An 18,994-nucleotide genomic window follows, 5' to 3' on the forward strand; every position below is an offset into this window, starting at 1 on the left:
CATTTTTTATTGGTCAACAACATAAAAATACTTTTTTATGAAAATACATGTTTGAACAACGTAATTAGGCTACATGTTTATTTTTGCATATTTTCAGAGCCAAAGAAAAACACCAGCAGGAAAGTCCTTTAAGTTTAATGCACTTTAAGATGTCAGCTTTCTAAAATACAGAATTGTTTAGCCTCATTAATGTGTACTTGTGTATGATATATCCTTTGATTTATTGTATTTCTCCTGCTGGGGTCCATTTAAACTAACAGTCTCTCAAGAGCAACATAAAATATATGAATACAGCATAAGGCTACTGGCCTGCACTTAACTGAGATGATCAGTTTAGATTTATATTCAATAATTAAATGACTTTATGTAGCAGTGAGAGGTAATGGTTTGACATTATAGAAAATGTGCTGAAATAGATGAAAAGATTAACATTATTCGTATGTAACTATATGAAGCTGAAGCTAGAAAACAGTTAGCTTAGCATAAAGACAGCAGGGGCAAAGAGTTAGACTGACTGTGTCCAGTGGTGGCTGATTATTACTAAATGTACAGGTTTGAGATTGATATGGATCTTCTCTTCAAATTCTGGCAAGAAAAGCAAATTTTTCCAAAATGCTGAACTATCTCTAAGAAGGATTGGTGGCTGGATAATATGTCCCTGCTGCAGCCAAACCCAATGTGACAGCATGTGAATATGTCATTTTCCTTCCATAAATGAAACCTTCTTAACAGTAGTGTAATACTTAGGTATGATAATGACTACATATAAAACAAAATGCTCTGAATTAGTAGACAGAACAAACATCAGGCACTGCGGCTACGATAAGGCATCTCACTCAGCCTTCATTTGGTCCCTGACATCTGAAGGCAGAGTTTCAAACAGTGTCTCCTCCACTATAAGGCCACTGCGCTTCAAAGCACGACAGCAACCCAGCTCCTGCGGCAGGAGCTCAAAGTGGTTGCCTTTGAGATCCAGGTAGGTCAGCAGAGCTAGGTAGGAAATCTTTGGCGACAGTATGGAAAGAGAGTTCTTGCCAAGCTTTAGCGTTTTGAGCTTTTTGCAAAAGAACAGTTCATCTGGTAGATTTTCTATTTTGTTGTAAGTGACAGAGAAGTATTGCAGGCTCTGAAGGACTCCGATTTCCGGAGGGATGAATCGGATGTCATTGTTGGACAGGTCCAGGTAGCGCAGCTTGTTACACAAGAACAGGTGCGAGGGTAATATCTCGATCTTGTTGTGGCTGAAGTAGAGGCGCTCTAAGCTGCCAAGTTTTTTGATATGCTCTGGGATATACATGATGCCGTTGTACCAAAGTTTGAGGCAAGTGAGCTTTCGAAGGTGCTGGAAGCTGACGATCTCCTCTATGGAGCGGAGGTTATTCTCTTTCAGGTCAAGCTCTTGCAGACTCGTCAGGCTGAAGATTGCATGTGGAATGCGTTCCAGATCACAACGCACGAGCTCCAGCTCAATCAGATTGGTCATCTTTTTCAGGTTGTTGAGCATTACTAGCTTTGTGCCGTCATTGTGCAAGTACAGCTTGTGCAAATGGCTGGAAACGTCCACGATCGACTGGGGTATCTTGGTCAAATTGCTCTTCAGGGACAGAGTTTTCAGACACTTCATCTCCCGCAGAGACTCAAGAACTATATTCTTGGATGCATCAGGGCTGAGTGACCCAGTGAGATAGAGCTCCTCTAAGTTGCGCAGGCCATACATCCAGTTCGGAAGTTCCCTGTTATCGTCGAATTTCACGCGAAGCACTTTCAGGTTCTCTTTGAGGAAGGAGGTAGCAGTTGTGTGCAACTTTAAAGAGCATTGGTAAAGAGACAGCTCCTGAAGGTCTTCCAGCTGAGAGACCGAGGCAGGGATGGTGACATTGTTGATGATCTCTAGTTTGAGTGACTGCAGCTCCGTCAACTCAAAGACAGTGTCGGGTAAACCGGGGAGCATGAAGAGCTGAAGTTCAAGTCTGTTGTTGGTGTTAGTCTGGAGTCTTTGGCGCAATTTCTCTGCCGTCCACTCGTGGTTGAGATTGAGCTGTTTCAGTTTGTTCTCACTGACTTCAGAGAGAAAAACTGCAAACCGTTTTGAATACAGGGGGTCATACTGATCAATCATGTGTAGCATGAAGGCAAAGTCATTCTTGACGTCGGGGATGTCGTTGATGCCTGTTTCCTGTCGCACATACTCGAAAGAGTATTCTTTCAGTGAGCGGTAAAAGAGCCAGTAGGATGTGTAAAGGCTTGTTAATCCGTAGACAGCCACCAAACACAGGTAACAGTAGGAAAGCTTCGAAAAAAGATGAGCCATGGTGTGATTACATTCAAAGTCTTTATAGCCTGTCATGTCCTGGAGCTCAACTTCGCAACGTACTCGATTCCGCACTTTATTCACGAGAGAACTATTGTAGGCAATGATCAGGAGGAACTTAAACACCTTGAAAACCGTCTGCCGAACATACATAAGGTACAGGATATCTCCTTCCTCAACGTGCAAACGGCACTTCTTCACCTTTTCAAAAAGAGCTTTAGCTTGTTCGCCCTCTTTTTTATCAAGAACACTTGCTGATGGCTTTTCAACCACAAGCTTTTCCGGGATAGAACGAAGGGACTGTGTCTTCTCCAGACTGCCTTCTCCAGGAGACGGAGCAATGTTGGACCGAGAGGTGCAGCTCTTTTTATGGTCCTTTTCTTCTGGATTTTCTCCAGACACCTCCGACAAAGCTCGTGTAGTCCAGGGAGAGTCGAAGCACTTGCCAAGCATTGAGATAAAATGCTCTATTTTCGAGCTCGAGCCAGGGAATTTGAACCAGAAGTTGCTACACACCATAAAAACTAGAGTGTGTATGAGAACCAAATAGGGAAAGTACTTGGCATACCAATGCAGAGCCTTTTCATAACACATCTGATTGATGAAACTGTACTGCTGAAGATCCAGATCGGTTTTCAGGCCTGTCATTTCTCTCGGTGCAGCTGAGGTGTTGGATTGCAGATGTAACAGCGATGTCAACTCCACTTCACTTCTGTTTTCTGAACGCGGTGATATTCTCTGAGGAAGGCATATGATTTTATCTTGCATTACCTGAAACAAAATGGAAAAACAAAACCAGGACGATTAACAAGCGTGTCGAAAAGAAACATTCAGACGCAACAATCGGAGAGTTTTCATGCTATTAAATAATTTGACTTCTTTTAGCTTTCTTCAGCAGTAAACAAGACACCCAATTTAAACTAAAGTAGAGAAGGCTCGACCAGCAAAAAGTTGAAAACTGCTCAATTTGAAATGTCTAAGCATGCATATCTTTATCTATACAGAGGGTTCTCAACTTATGAACATTCGAGTTACGAACATTCGTAGATACGAACAACCGCTGACGGATGTCCATAAATGTTCGTAAAATGCCGTATTGCGTTCGCAAGTTCGTATTTTGTACAGCGCGCCACATCCGACTGATTCCCCTTTCTGCCGCAACCCACGCCGAGCAGCACTGGCTCATCTCCAACACTTCGTTTCGTTGCTCCAACACTCACTTCGTTGTTGTGTTCATCTTAGTTCGTACCATCTTGGATACTTTACCGTTTCTCATATATTTATCACCCGTTTCTCACGTGTTTATCATGCCTAAGAAAGCAAATGCTAGTGGTAGTGGTAGTGGCAAAAAGCGTAAGGCAAGTGATGATAGTGGTAGTGGTAAGAAACGCCAGGCAATAACCATGGAAACGAAGGTTGCCATTCACAAAAAGTTGGACAGCGGTGAGAAGATGGCTAATGTGGCACGTGCCTTTGGTATGAATCGGTCAACGATCGGAACAATTTATAAGGGAAAGGACCGCATAATGGAACATGTGATCGCTCTAAAGGTAAGTTACAGTAATCATGTTTATGTGTTGTTATTATGTACTCTAATTATTTCTGGTAAGTCTTAGGGAATAGTAATGAATAGTAATGGCATTTAAATGACCTCAAATGGCAATTATAGGTTGAAATTTAATATATAACAACTTACGAACAATTCAGCTTACGAACAGCTGTTCGGAACGCATTGTGTTCGTAGGTTGAGAATCTGCTGTACTTATGAATGTGGTTGTCACTGTAATCACTCTCCAGAGCAGTATCTGATAAGCGTTTAAAATGATAGATCTATTACTCAAACTGAACTTCTTATATAATCGTGTTAGTACTTGAAACAAAACACCAACGCAGCATCTTGCTTTTTTTTTTAATGCAAGACTGTTATTGGTCTGAACGTCCCTTTAGAGAAACCTTGCTTCTTTGAGGAGATTTTGTTTTGGCCATGTGAAGGTGTTACTGGGTTTGTGACTTTTTAAGTCTGTTTACATGACAGCAGAGTGGAGAGATCTCCACACATACTGCATTAGCTTGACTACCTTGTGGAAGTCCAAATAAGTCAGAATCTACTGCTGAACATTTAACTATCTGTTAAATTCAGACATATTTGCACTGTAAGGACAGTATGCTTTCATTAAAGAGCCTGTCCAATAACTGCACCTGCAACATACACATACAAAAAATAAAACCACTACATACCTCCCCATGCAATATATACAGTGTGTATTACGGTTTTAAACGTCTTGTACCTTTTAGTCAATCTTAATGTTCTTCACTGAATGTATGGTGCACCTGCACTATTTGTGTTCCTTGTGTTTTCACTGAGAGACACTGCAAAGATTCCTAAGAGATTACAAATGAATTTACTTGAACTTGCTACATGTATACAAAGATTTACCACTTTATTGCAGGGCAAACAAACTGTTTACTGATTACCTGTGTAACTCGGTTGCTCTGTAACCTGGCTTCTTGAGTGCATGTCAGCGAGCTGAATGTTGGCATCAGGAAACAACAAATATCTTTGGTGTTTACTTGTAGTGTAAATAATGAAGTGCAGCTGCTTGACTCCTGCAACGCTAATAACAGGAAATGGGCACTTTCATTCATTGGTGCGGTCTTGAGGGGGCTACATTTTGTTCACTCTATTTAGCTGTCGGAAACTCAAATGCTCAGCCTGTTTTACTGCAACCTGCAGAATGTAAATGCACGTTTGTGAACAGAAGATTCAGAATGACATTATTACAACAGTAGGGGCGATGCAGTTGTGCTGCAGCAAACATCCAACTGTAATGCCAAGTTAGGTCTGCGGAGGTCTCTGAAGAGCACACAAACTGTGTCTCTGTGTTTCTCCCACTAACTCTAAAATGAAGGGATTATTGTATCAGGCAGCAATTACACAATACTACATGTTAATAAGGCTCTGACTTATAAAGTAAACTTGGATACAGAATTAATTGTCCACTCAACTTACCTATTAGATCATGTCCTAACACTGTCATGGTGAGGGTGGGGAACAATGGTTGCTCCCACCCTGATAAATATCCTGTTAACAGTTTTTCAAAAAATGTTTGGGTACAATTTCCAGGATTTACGCAACAGAGCCTTACAGCTGCAAAATAAATGTCCCTATTCTCCAGAGAAGTCAAGTGCCTGGCCACTGCAGTTTGGAATCCTGTTTACTAAAAGGGGCTGGGTGGGAAATGTTTCCACTGGTAAACTCCTGATGGGCTGAATGCTTCCTTTGCTGCACACAGGCCAGGTTGTAAAAGCACAGAATTAGTGTTTTTGAGCTGGTGCCAATGCAGAAAGCAGAGCAGTAATGTTCCATCGGAGAGCCTATCGGCTATGCTGTCTCTGGTGGATTACATTGTTATAGATCTAAAGAAAATAAATAGTGGAGCAACTGTTTTTTATCTCAGAAACATACTGGAGTTCAAATCTTGTGCAGCAGCTACATTCCCCTTGAACCCTTTCCTTATAGAGACATCATGGCAGTCCATTGTAACTAACCTGAAGAGTGCATCCAAAGACACCGATCATAAGCATGATGACAGACAGGTAGTCAGTGAACACGTCCCACCACGGCTTCAGGACTCTGAACGCTGGCTGCTGTTCGGAGAACTGCCGGAATTCCATCACAGGAATCATGATGCCTGTTACAAAAGAAAGGAAAATCAGACCACACAGTCAGTAAATACAATGGGGAAAAGCGTGAACTATATATAGAGGGATGAAACAATGACATTGTTTAATTCACAGGATATTCCAGTATAGAGCAACTGATAACAGCCTAAGTTACTAGCCTCCATTTCAGTCTCCATCAAGTGGAATTGTAATACGTGAGCACTCAGTTACAATCACCAGGTCAGTTCAGTTTGTCCGGTATTACCGTTTATGGCCAAATATGGTGATGGTGAACACAGTAATGAAAAAACAAGGTGTTGTGTCTCAGAATTCATGTTGCTTGGCATGGTAATCATCCTCCAAAACACTTTATTGTTGCAGTACAAAACTGTGCCACCTTCGCTACATTGCGGATGTTGCTGGCAGAAGCTTCAGAGACTCAAAATGTGTCTTTGTAGCAAACCTGACAGCTGTCTGGTCTTACTACGAGACCAATTTGTTATGTACAGGTCTGAAAATTCAAAATTACAAGTATGCAAATTACATTTTAATCTTTAGTTCAAGCAGTAGTCAACCGTGATTGGCTGCACCCGCAAAGGTCAGCCAGCATGGATTAAAGTCATAAACTGCAGATGAAAAAAATTACGTAGCTTCCAGGTCTTAAAAGTGAGGCAGATGAGGAAGTTCCTTAAACTTGCAATACCACCGAGGGCTGCTAGAGGTTGGCTATGAAAATGGTCTGGCTCCATAGACTCTCATTCATCTCATGAAATGCAAGGTTAATATTTTTTTTCATAATGGTGTCATTCGCTAAAGTTGCTCTTTCTTATTAGTTTTGTGGTGTTCCATCTAAAAAAAAAAATCCTATTATTAATTATATATTAGACTTCAATAAACGGTGTCTTTGGGGGCGTGTCTGACTGATTGACAGGCCTATGGTGCAGTCAGGTTTACGCTATAGGTGGGAGGGTGTAGTGTTCTTGGGTTCCAATTCAGATGGAGTTAGATCCACCGCTCACTCCTCCCCAGCTCGTCCAAATATGGTCACTTTGGCTCCAAAATAGCAAGACGGTGATGGCCAAAATGCCGAACTCGAAGCTTCAGAACAGCAGTTCGCAGACCAATGGGTCACGATTGGTTGGTTTCCACTTGGTTCTGCTCCGCTTTCTTCACTATGAATACATGCGTAACCACATACCAGTGTTTCCTCTACCATTGTCTTGGTAGAAACTCTTTGTAGCTTTTACATTACACAAATGCTCACAACAAATGTCATTATGTAAAAGTCAGTGCCCTGACCAAAGTCTTGGAGCTATAAGTCTCTATTAAAAAACAGACTTTGTAACCATGAAAAAGAGTGATGTTCCCTGATGCTGCTATCTGATCACACTGGTCACCTTCTGCAAAGTGCTACAGCTGCAAGTATCCTATTTCCAGTCTCTGTCTGGCAGTGGGCTGGCTGCAGAGTCATTCAAACTGAAAAGGCCTGTGATGAACACTTCCAATGGCAAACTTTTGTAGTAAAACATCCCAGTGTGAACCACACCAGCCACTACAACCACTTCATTATGGCCATGCTGTGTGTGTCTAAAGTCTAATGAATAAATTAAATGTGCCAGACCATAATGTACATTGTTTTATCATCCACGTTTCAGAGAGAGCCCAAGAGACAGCTGCTGAATACGCTACACTCAAACTTTAGGCCATTATTAGGTTTAGCTGTGAGATATTGTTTAATAGGTTTCTAAAAGCACTTGGGGTGGGGTCCTGTTTTTTATAGCTTAAATAAGTTTTTCAGACGCAACGTCCTTATTGATTATTTCTCAGCATCTTAATAACAGAAAGGATTAAGAGCAGGGAATGTTTATACCCAACTGTCTGCTGATGGCTGACTTTAAAAGGGACAGCTTATCAAAATTACAAAGATATTTTTTTCTCACTTAGCACTAGTTTCACATGTCTGTTATACTGATAGTTAAATGTGTTGGGATTTTGAGATACCCATTTACGTGACATATCATTTATGGAATTGAAAAAAGTTTTCCATCTACTGAAAAGAGCTTGGTCTTCCCTGCACGTGTGGATTTTGTGTGAAGCATGGTGCAACAGTCTTAATAGAACCCACACAAATTCGTGGAAATCTACTGCTATATTTCCATGTAGCAATACTGAGTTGACGCACAAATGATGATATACAAGTTGTAAATTAGAGGCAGAGATACAGCTACAGATAAATAGCTACGTATTTATTTGTTCATGTTTTATGAGGTACGTAACTTAAAATGTGTTTGTGAATTCTAATGAGAGTGTTTTCACCCATAGTCCCCAACCGTTTTAACTGCACAAACTCGTTGACGAGTTGAAGGCCTATTTAAGTCCAAAATCCCTAGAATTTAGTTTAAGGACCGGTGTATGGGATTTAAGGGGTTGTATATGCAGAAATGGAATATAACATTCATAATCATATTTTCATTAGTGCAAAATCACCTGAAACTAAAAACAGTTGGGTTTTTGTTAGCTCATAATGGGTCGTTCATGGCAGCGGCATGTTGCCCTGCCATGTTTCTACATAGCCCAGAACGAACAAACCAAACACTGGCTCTACAGAAGACCTTTTGCGAGTTTCTCAGCCATACAGATTCTCTTACATGCTTGGAAGGGGAGGGTGAGGGGAGGGGTATTCAGTTGGTTGCAATCTGAAACTTCAACGCGATACCACTAAATTCTACACTGCTTCTTCAATGGAGAGACAGGCATTGACAAAGAAAATTGCACCACATACTGCAAGGCAATTGCCGCAAAACATAGCCCACATAGTAGCTTATTAAGTTTCATAATATTATTAAGCATTTTGTGCACTTTAGGAAATGTTCACAGACCTGATACTGCCACTCAGCCCAGACGTTGGCGGTCTCAAGAGAAGTAGTCAACATTTGCTCCACTTCAACCAGTTACAATGTTAAAAAGTCTGTTTGTGTGCTAGGGCATCCCTTCTAATAATGCAACATATACAGTATTTAAACACTCTAGAAGAAACTATTCAGCATGATACATTACTTTAACATTTTTAATTTAAGTAAAGTCTCAAACGGGACTTTTATTTGCAAGTATTTTTTCTTTCATTATGGGATCAGTGACGGCAAAGAAATGTTATAAGTCTTCCATCACATGGTGTTCTGTTGGTTGACTGTATGCAGAGCTGCAGGGTGATTAGGAAAACATTATTTTTAAAAGACTACTCACCACATACTCTATCAGTCACAAAGGAGTAGTTCAACTATTCAGCACTCCACTGCCATGAAGCTGGCATACTCATAAGACTCAGATAAGCACATCTTGACATATAGAGTTCAAAAGGATCATACAGTACACAATGCAACTCTGAAGCATCTTTAATCAGACCCTTCTTAATACACCCACTTCTTTCAAACCCCACACTTACAGTTTGTAATGCAAGCTATTTGTCTGAAGCTAAACCGCTAACCCATAGATATCTACAGGTACGGTAGATACGTTATTCTGGCCTGTGAGATGTACCATATTATACCAGGGCCCTGGCCCGTTCAACAAGAAGAAAATGCCAGACTCTTTCTTCAGAAAGAATTAGCCTAAATTGAGCAAAAGGGAAAACAATCTCACAGTTGAGAAGTCAGCTTACAATATTTTACATGTCAACATCTACAGTATACACATGAATATCATATACTACCAGGAACGCAAAGCTAACTCTCGGGTGAAGAAAAGCTTCATATTTCTCAGAAAGTTATACTTCAGTAAGATGCTAACAATGATACTCATCAATAAGCTCTGTCTCTGTATGTGTTATTGTGTTCAGCAGTGTTACTCCAGACCCAGAGGAGAACCTTTCTGTCGTGACTTTGTGAGTAACAATACAAATTCTGTTGCTTGAGATTTTCTTCAGGCTCCTATGAAGCCAGGAGCCAACCACCGCACAAGCACCTGCCTCATGTTCCTCCAATGTAAAACTGTTTTCAACAATTTCAATGAGATTTGGGGTGAATTTGTGTTGTTCACTTAGAAATATACAGCCTAAAGTCATTTTCCTTCTGAGTCACTATGTATTGTGAAAACTGCCAAAAACTTAAACATATACTCATACAAACATAATCTTTGAGCTTTAGTGTTTGTGTAATCGTCTTCCTTCTTCTTTTTTTTTTTTACTATGAAATAAGTCTTCCAAAATTATGAGACAAATGTTATAGTGGAAGCTATTTTACAAAGCTTTAAAGAAATAATATGCTTAGAGGTCAATTAGGAAGGACATTTTAATATCATATTGATAAAATATGAGTTTTTCTCTACCACAGAGAAAGTAATTTGGCAGGCATTAGTAGGGTGATCCAAACAAATACGAAGTTGATGCATCTCTGGCCAAAAAAGTATATCTGTACACATATGGCTGAAGTTAACACTGATGACATCTTCAGTCCTTGTGACCTTCATGTGTAAAAATGGTGACATGACCCTTTAACATTACAATATTAATTTCAAGGAATGATATCTTACCAACTGGGCTTAAAAATGTATTTATATGGCTACCAAAAGTAAAGGTGATGGATACGGGATCACATGGTAAAACAAACAAATTAGTGTAAAAATCAGTGTGAACATTTACGGAGGAAACGCCTTAACAAACTGTGTGAAGATTAATTAACCAACATATAGATGTTCATAATTCATCAGTTTGCTGACATATTACCAGGTTGGCAATCTGCACATTTTGCTCTGATTTTTACATGAATATTCTGTTTTACTATACAACACCTAAGAGCCTCCAAAGACCCTTCAGAGCCTCTGAAATCATGACATAAAGTCACAGAAACAGGAAGGAGGGTCAAAGAGGCTGACTGTGCAATTTATGTTTGATTAGCATATAGGAAAAATATTGTCACTAGTTGAGTCAGCCATGAGCTGCCCAGGCCATATCCTTGTCCCTTCCTGACAGGAAACTTGTCTGAATCCCAGAAATCCAAAAACAGACATGTTTGGAACACACCCAGCAGCAGGCACTCAGAAAGTCCCGTCTTGTTAAGGACATGGAAAAAAACTACCCGCATTGCAGGAACGGATTTTGTGTTTTGTCTATTGAATCACACTTTCTTAGACTTTATTGCGGAATGAAAGCTCCAGGAAACGTTCTCATACATTCAGTGGAGCTGTGATTCATCCTGTGATCGGCACTAACCATCAATAAGTCATCCGGTTCGGAGCTTGAAATACTGAGAAGAGGTTTCTAGGAGCTTTCTGCTGCGACTAAACGATTTGCTTTCCTCTGGCCAAATTAGGTCGACTCAATATTCAGCCCCTGTTTATACACCTAAGAGGAAAACTAACGGTAATCAGGGTGAACTAGTTTGTAAGGCGCTTCGCCGACTACAAACTGCGCTATTGTATCCTCTGCACGTTGGACTAATGAACGTCATTCTATATGGTGTCAAGATCATTAATATAGTTTAAGGTTTACCTTCTTTTAGATGAGAGCTGGACTCGAGGATCTGAGCGGTCGACTTTCATGCGATGAAGTCCCGGATCTGATGTGCGCCATCCCCTTTTCCTCTCCGTCCGCCTGCCTTCCTGGATCCTCGGCCAGACCATGCTCGCATGTCATCAGCTCCATGGGCGTGGACTTCTGAGACCCCAGCAGACTTTACTGTTGGTGATGGCTTGTTTGAGACAGCTGAGTGGGAAAACAAAACGGCATTTCTCTGCTGCTAATAATAATAATAATAATAATAATAACCGCATTAATATTACTAATTACTAATAAAACTGTATGTGTTTTACTGATCTTTTCAGCAAAGTACTAACAGTCCATAACAAGGTGAAATTCTCCATCAGGCTTCAAGTAAAAAAAATTTAAAAAAAAAAATCCTCTTTATGCATTTGTTTCAGTCTTAAGTAATCCAGTGATAGTTGGCCTACTTGCTCTGCTAACGTTACAATATTATTTGCTAACTATCAGTGATGGAATGTTTGGAGATCACTATTTCTATTTTATGACACTACATCACTAGATTTCAGAGCAAAAGAATAAATATTTTACTCATTTTGAAGACTCTTGTTCAACTATAAGTTACTTTGCAAATTACAAATAAAATGTTCTGTCTTATAATGTCATACTAAACCCAGACAGGAAGGACATAAATAACAAGATACCCAACCCATTGATGCACACATTTATGCAACAATAATCAGAGTCAAATCAAATAATAGTATTATTCTGAAATATCCCATTCTCAATGAAGACAGGTTTAACTTTTGACACATTAGGTTTATTTTGTGGATACTTTTGTACTTTTAGATTTCTATGGTGTGGCATTTCCAGGGTAAAATATTTGAGTACTTTTTTTCAGCGCTGACTGTTGCAAATGTGTCCAGCAGGGGAAGATGTATTCAGATGTTTACCACAGTGTTAGAGGGCCACTACAAGTAAAAGTCTTGCATTCAAAATGTCCACATGTATGAAAAGTAAAATTACTCCTTTTGCAGGATTTTTTTTTTTTTTTGCCTGTGTTACATTACTATCTGTTTTATATTACCATATGATCAGTGATTTTATTAGTAATGCAACTATGTGTAAGCAGCATTTTATGTGTCAGCTGGTTCATGGTGAAGCCAATTATATTGTCAGTGGATTAACCTATACCTAGTGCATTGAATGTATGGAATCCATATTTTGTAACTACTAAAAACAGATAAATGCAGTGGGACATTATTTCCATCTGAAATGTAAATATAAAGCAGCATAAATAGGATTGCTAGTACATGTTCTTAAGAACTGCTGTTGGGTCCCTTCCAACTGATCACAGAAAGGAAGCCAAGAACGTTTGGATCCACTGGTTCAACCTTTGGCAATGTATTATATAAGCCTACATGTTTTTAATGTAAAGTCTAAATGCAAAAAAGTAATATGACTATAGTTCTAAAGTCAGTGCTTTGGGGAGAAAAGTATTTGCCTCTAAAATGTAATGAAGCAGAAATATGAAGTATTAGAAAAATGGATATTCTCAAGTAAAATCTAAATGTCTTAAAATTGTTTACCTCTCACCACTGTACACAACTTTGGGCCTCTCTGTTTTTTCATACTGCACTTCTCCATCTGTTCACTCTGCGGGAAGCCTATCAGGATTGTTTTGAACACTGTTCGCTTTTACAGCTGTTGCGTACAATTAGACTGTTCTGACCTAACAACTATTACAAAGACTGACCTTCGAGCATTTCCTCTGCTTGTTGCCACACAGAATGACAGTGCAGTTCCAGTGTAATGTGTTAACGATGTAAAATGTTAGATTGCCATTGGGACATTGTCTCTTAATTTCCGTCTCACAATTCCATGGAGGCACAACTTTAAGTAGAGAACTGAGATTAGACGCTGTGTGATACAATCCGGATCCAGTCAATTCCCTTAGTGAAACACTCTGCAGGCTCTGCGCCAGAGAACATTGGCGAGATGTAAAACTGTACATATTCATTAAGTGGACGCACCCACTCAGTTATGAGTTTAGGTGCAGCTAGCTAAAGCTAATGCAACAGCCCTGCTGTACCAGTACAGTACCTTCATGATTCTAAAGCTGAAAGGTCATGAGTGAAGTTGTAGTGAGCAATGTTGTTGAATTGCCATTGCCATTGAGAAGTGTTTCTAATATTCTATCACATTTATATCAATGAGAGTGTCTATTGAAGCCAATTGGACTTGTTTTTCCCTGTGAAATGCTGTTATGTCTTATCCCACCCCAGCAATCAGCCTGGTTTGTCCTCGAGTGAAGTAATTGGGAGACCAATCATCTGAGACCACAACCAGACAGTCTTTTTCTGACTGGACTTTTGCTGATTGAAGTCTTGTGTATTTTGATTAGCACATTCTGCATCTGTGACAAGGTTCCTCATCTATCTCTCAGTTAACAAAGCTCGATTGATCTTCTGATGGTGTCGTCTTGGTCTGCCTGATCATGCTTTTGAAAGTGCCTTGCACTGTTCCCTTAAACACCTGCTGTCTAGCCATGATTTAACACTGAGGAAGCCCCTTTTTTGCTTAGAATAACAAACACTTTTACTTACTGTGCTGCCATGTGACCCACTATTACAGTGCTACTTACTAAGCAATGTTCTGCGGAAACTTGGGACACAGCCATATGATGTGAACAATGGCTGCTCGTTGATTTATTTGAACAAGCCTCTGGTGAGCACATCAAATCCGCTGCTTCAATGGAAGGATGCAACTCAAAGAAACCTGACCTGCTGTACAGGACAGTGCTGCTAATCTACTTCAGTTTTATTACTACAGTCAGGCTCTGAAATAGTTCTTCTTCATGTTACGGCAGAAGGATTTACGTTTCTAGATCGTCAAACTTTCTGATTATTTATTACATTCCTCAAGCTCAGGTCCTCTTCCAGAGACCTTGGAGTTTGAGGGTTCCATGCAGTATCTCAGTAATTCTACACTCTCCTGGGCAGAGACTTCAGACGTTGTAAGTGTAATCTTCTGATCTCAATCGGGGGTCACGGTCCACAGTACTCCAATAACCACTTCCCGTGGACGTCCCCTTCCAGAACTGTTCCTGTTTGTTAACATGCCCGAGCAGCCATGGAGGCAAATGAGCAGGTCAGGAGTCCAGGAAGGGTTTCAGGTGAAGCTCCATTGATTTTTACATAAAAAACACCACAGCACAAGTTCACCATCACCCACACAGCAAATTTCTGGAGTGAAATACCCTGGAGTTAAACTAAGAGTTTGATTTTGGGAGTTCTGTGATCTGTCTCATTAGTGGGTGAATGGAAAAACATGTTAAAGCACTTTGAGACCAAAAGGTGATAAAGCGCTATACAAGTACAGACCATTTACCATTTACCTATCCACTCCTGTGGTTGGTAATCCCCGGAACTATAAATCGGTGCTGAACTATTTTGCCTGAACACCCTGTGGTGCAGTGGTTAGCATTGTCACCTCACAGCAAAAAAAGTTCCGGGTTCGAATCCGGTCCTGGGCCTTTCTGTGCGGAGTTTGCATGTTCTCCCTGTGCTTGCGTGGGTTCTCTCCGGGTTCTCCGGCTTCCTCCCATCATCCAAAAACATGCACCTCAGGTCAGGTTACCTGGCGCCGCGCGAGTGGCAGCCTGTTGCAGCATCTCCCCCCTGAGAGCTCCCCTGCTGTAGTGAAGACATTTCCCCTCGGGGATTAATAAAGTGTATCAAATCAAAATCAAGAGGAAACAGGCAGAGGTGAGTTGTTGCAATGTTTAAACCACATACAGTATACATCTTTAGTTTGGCAATATATTTACCCTGCTGTTTTGCCACATGACCAATTGAATATTATAGCAATCAATCTGTTCAACCAGTCACTCACTGCACATTTTTGTTTATTTGTTTGTTCCCAGGGAGAACAAAGGGAACAACCCAGTGTCCCAGCCATGCACATGGTTTCCAGCACCTATACTTAAACAGTAAATATGTTTAATACAACTGTGTATGTTCTCTACTTGGCAATTTTAAGCAAACAATGTTATACTACATCATCTCAAAATACTGTCTGCAGCATAGGTAACCGCGATGCGTCGTTACACCGTTGTTCCTTCAGCCCCTGTTACTTGATCCTTTCAGGCTCCTTGTCAACCATCGTCTGGTTGGTCAGCCAGCAGCTGCTTGTCAGTCTTAAACTTGAAGTACCGCAGAATCTTAGCTTCATTGCCCTCAACCACTTTCAGCGGTGTGCCCCGCTGGGACTTGAAACGTCTAACCCAGTCTTGACACAGATGTTCCTGTACTATCCAGCTGCTTGGTTGTGCCTCTCAGTGCACGCTGTCCCATCTTGCATACACCCTGCCACTATGTGCTGGACTGTCTCAGGGGCCTCTTTGCACAGCCTGCACCTTGGGTCCTGTCTCTATGGATATGGTGCTGCTTGGGGCCTGTTCTTCTGCTGCCATGATCACAGCTTCTGTACTGTTTTTCGGGACGGCCTTTTCTAAGTCACTGGTAGGATTTTTTTTGATGTCATCCACTTACTCTATCTGCCGATGGTACAACCAATGGAGGGGCTTGGTCTCCCATGAGATTTACTTTTCCTCCTCTCTGTCTTCTTATGCCCGAAGCACTCTTTGAGCAGTTTATCTTTCTGATGTATTCACGGATGCTCCTTGTTTTATCCTGGATTGTCGCTCTGACACTCACAATAGAGGAGAGAAATAAATGTTCAAAATTGTGCTTTCACTTCACAAGAGTCAATAATGACGGCTCTATCTGTCTGTCTGTCTGTCTGTGTGTGGGTTATATTTAGTTTTATCTATATATTGAGTGCCTCATTTATTTATTCCAGGATTTATTTTATAATCATATTTATCAATTTCATAGGCATATTTATTTATTTGTGTATGTGTGTATTTACTTATTCAATATTGACTGAAATGTCAGTCATAGACTGTACACTTTTTGGTTTTCTTTGCTGTTGTGACGATCGAATTTCCCCACTGTGGGATCTATAAAGTCAAATTTAATCTAATCTAATCTAATCTAATCTAAAAGGGATAGCAAGTCACAAACATCACTTCACAAACCAGGCCGGGACGGTGCTGCCTTCACAGTTCCTCAAAAGTCCGTGATAACGTCCCGTTATATGACAGCTGAATTGTTTTCTGTATGAATTAAAAACGTGTTGAACGCTTTCCCTGTTTTCATTTTGGATTTGTCTAAACAACTATAGATCGTAAACTATTATCATGCAGGTAAAGGTGTAAGAATATAAATAGAAAAAGAAACGTACCTGCATTTAAAACAAAAAGAAGGTTATTTTGACGATCAACCTATCTTAAACAAAGTTTGAAGAGGGAAAACACAATACAAGCAAAATAACAGTTTCCCGTTTTATTTAAACCCATTCATTTACTTGTGGTTGGGTTCACGTGTTGTGTGTTGCCTATTTCCGACGACATGTAAACGCAGCCCGCTGTCCCCTGTGACGTCATCTCCTCCTGCTGACCGCAGCATATCACAGCTCGATTTGAGCAGTCGGCTTCAGTCACAGCAAGTAAGTTGTGGTCGCTGTCCTGTTCGCGGAACTTCGATCAGTACATGGTACGTGTTTCCTGAAGAAGGGCAGACATGAGCGGCCATCATCGCCGCGTTTCGTAGGAATAGAGGTGACGGGACAGGCTGTCCGTTAGGCAGCCATAACTGAACTTGCTACCGTTAGCTGAAGCTAGTGGAAGTCTATTGGACTGGCTCAGTGTGTCGGGCTGCAGCTGCGACAGCACCCGGTTAAACAGGAGGTTTACCAACAGCATACGTGTACCCTGTGGTCCAGGGGAACAACACAGCCCCAAGGTTGAATATAAGGGAGTGAGAAGTCAGATAATACTGTAAACACTTAAGGGCTCCCCGATGCCGAGCTGGGACAGGACCCCGTGGCGGACTTGTGTTTAGCTCACCGGCGCCCCCTGCTGTCGCAGTTGTGATTTACAGACAAATGAGAGCGAGCAAGGTTTGAGCACCACAACCAAACCGCGCCACGTTCACAGTTGTTCAACATTATATTTCGCTTGTTTTCCAACTCAAATTGCGAAAAAGAAAGACCTGATATTAAGATGACAAGCTGATATAGCCTGGATGTTTGTATTAGTACCGCTTTGAGTTTGGTTATTCTAATTTCACATTAATGTCTACTTAATTTGAAGTGCTCTGCATTATTTTTTTACATGGCCTGTAATGTTGTTCTTTGGCAATAGATTTCCTCTTTTATTTATCCTATGTATGTATTTGTGTTCATGGTCTGGCAGAAAAGCAATACAAAACCCCAAAATACTCAGTTTAGAGTAATAGATAATGGAGACGTAGAAATGCACCATATTTGCCTTTTTCCTTTATACATGACTTTAATGATCGATTACTTGCACAGTCCTGCTTAGCCAGACGGATCGCCATCGCACTGTGCCAGCCGGCACTGGAGAATAATCTGTCTGCACCCGTATGTCATTCTGGTTCAGAGGAAAACGCTCTGGCTTGTTTGTATTTCTTTAAACTAATCACAGTTGTCTCGGGCGGTGCTCCGCCAAGGGTGTAGTGACAGTGGCCTTACAAAGTAATGTCGAAGGGGAACTTGTTATGGTGGAACATTTGTACGTGGGGAGGCGAGCCCTGGCATTAAAGGAAAACTTCAGCAGTTTTCAACCTAGACCTGATTTCTTTTTACCATCTTTTTGGAGGAGCACTGCTGTGTTGGAGTACAGAAAGTGTGGCTTAATGTTGTCCAAAAGATTAAAAGAAAATTCAAAACAATGGTTTGTGTTTACGCATTTCCAAAGTATGAGAACAAAATATCTCACAACACTTCATGGACATTCATAGAATACCTTGTCTGGATAGGGATAGATAGGTCATTATTGCATTTTTACCTTCTCGCATTTTTCTAAATATTGTTTATGAACAGTCAACAATAAATATTATCACAGTATGTGTTCTCCAGATCCACTACCTGAAGATACAAGTCTTTTTTTTTCTTTCAAAACTGACATTCTATATAAGTATTTGCGAAAGATATCTTCTGTCTCATAAATATGAGATAATGTATAATAGACTAATAGGGCAGGAAGTGCCAAAGAATCCTGTGTTTTTGTATTTCTACAGTATCAAAGTAATTCAGTGATACTTGTCAGTACGTCCAGTTGCAGATAGCAAAGAAGAGCTTTTAAAAGCTAATTTGACAAAGTTTTTCTAAAATGTGAAGATATAGACATAATAAATGGGGATTTGGGATTTGCAAACCGATGTGGAAGCAGCAACATCGAACTGATCAAACAGCCTGTGTGACAGGAGCAAACATGTATGCAAAAAAAACCTACCAGTTAAGCTGGAAGAGCGAGAAGGAAAAAGCAAATTCAGTGTTGTTTTTTTTCCCCCTCTGTTTTTGTGCAGCATGAGCCTGGGGCGACAGCTCCTGAACTGCTCCAGGTTTACATGCCATTCAGCTCATGTAACCTGCAGAAGGAGGATTTGTACTTCACAGGT

General features: G+C 40.6%; 2 protein-coding genes across 5 annotated transcripts in view; one reads left to right on the forward strand and one right to left on the reverse strand.

The window, feature by feature from the left end:
* LOC138624091 (kynurenine--oxoglutarate transaminase 3-like) overlaps nucleotides 1-18,994 on the forward strand; it is a 262,875-nt gene that overhangs the window by 236,144 nt on the left and 7,737 nt on the right. The window contains exons 1-2 of one of the 4 annotated variants that reach the window (XM_069703995.1): nucleotides 15,881-15,970; nucleotides 18,902-18,992. The exons of 1 other annotated variant lie outside the window; for it this stretch is intronic. In XM_069703995.1, coding sequence (XP_069560096.1) covers nucleotides 18,903-18,992 — 90 coding nt within the window. In that variant the 5' untranslated portion in view covers nucleotides 15,881-15,970; nucleotide 18,902. Of the gene's footprint in view, nucleotides 1-15,880; nucleotides 15,971-16,946; nucleotides 17,066-18,901; nucleotides 18,993-18,994 lie in introns of those variants that run through there. 2 more of the 4 variants (XM_069703993.1, XM_069703994.1) reach the window with 2 other exon arrangements.
* On the reverse strand, nucleotides 10-11,544 carry lrrc8c (leucine rich repeat containing 8 VRAC subunit C). Its single transcript, XM_069703992.1, has 3 exons — nucleotides 11,460-11,544; nucleotides 5,861-6,003; nucleotides 10-3,082 (listed from the first exon to the last, which is right to left on the reverse strand). The coding sequence occupies exons 2-3, from the start codon at nucleotides 5,996-5,998 to the stop codon at nucleotides 833-835; spliced, it is 2,388 nt and encodes a 795-aa protein (XP_069560093.1). The 5' UTR covers nucleotides 5,999-6,003; nucleotides 11,460-11,544; the 3' UTR covers nucleotides 10-832.

The sequence above is a fragment of the Brachyistius frenatus genome, unplaced genomic scaffold (assembly GCF_029030835.1).
Source record: "Brachyistius frenatus isolate BFR_SWC_R1_liver_20210118 unplaced genomic scaffold, ASM2903083v1 Contig_49, whole genome shotgun sequence".
NCBI lineage: Eukaryota > Metazoa > Chordata > Actinopteri > Embiotocidae > Brachyistius > Brachyistius frenatus.

Excerpts from the sequence above, each read along its gene's own strand:
- lrrc8c (XM_069703992.1), bottom strand. The coding sequence starts at position 5,998 with ATGATTCCTGTGATGGAATTCCGGCAGTTCTCCGAACAGCAGCCAGCG. Across the intron at positions 3,083-5,860 it reads TCTTTGGATGCACTCTTCAG|GTAATGCAAGATAAAATCAT; the intron begins GTTAGTTACAAT and ends ATTTTGTTTCAG.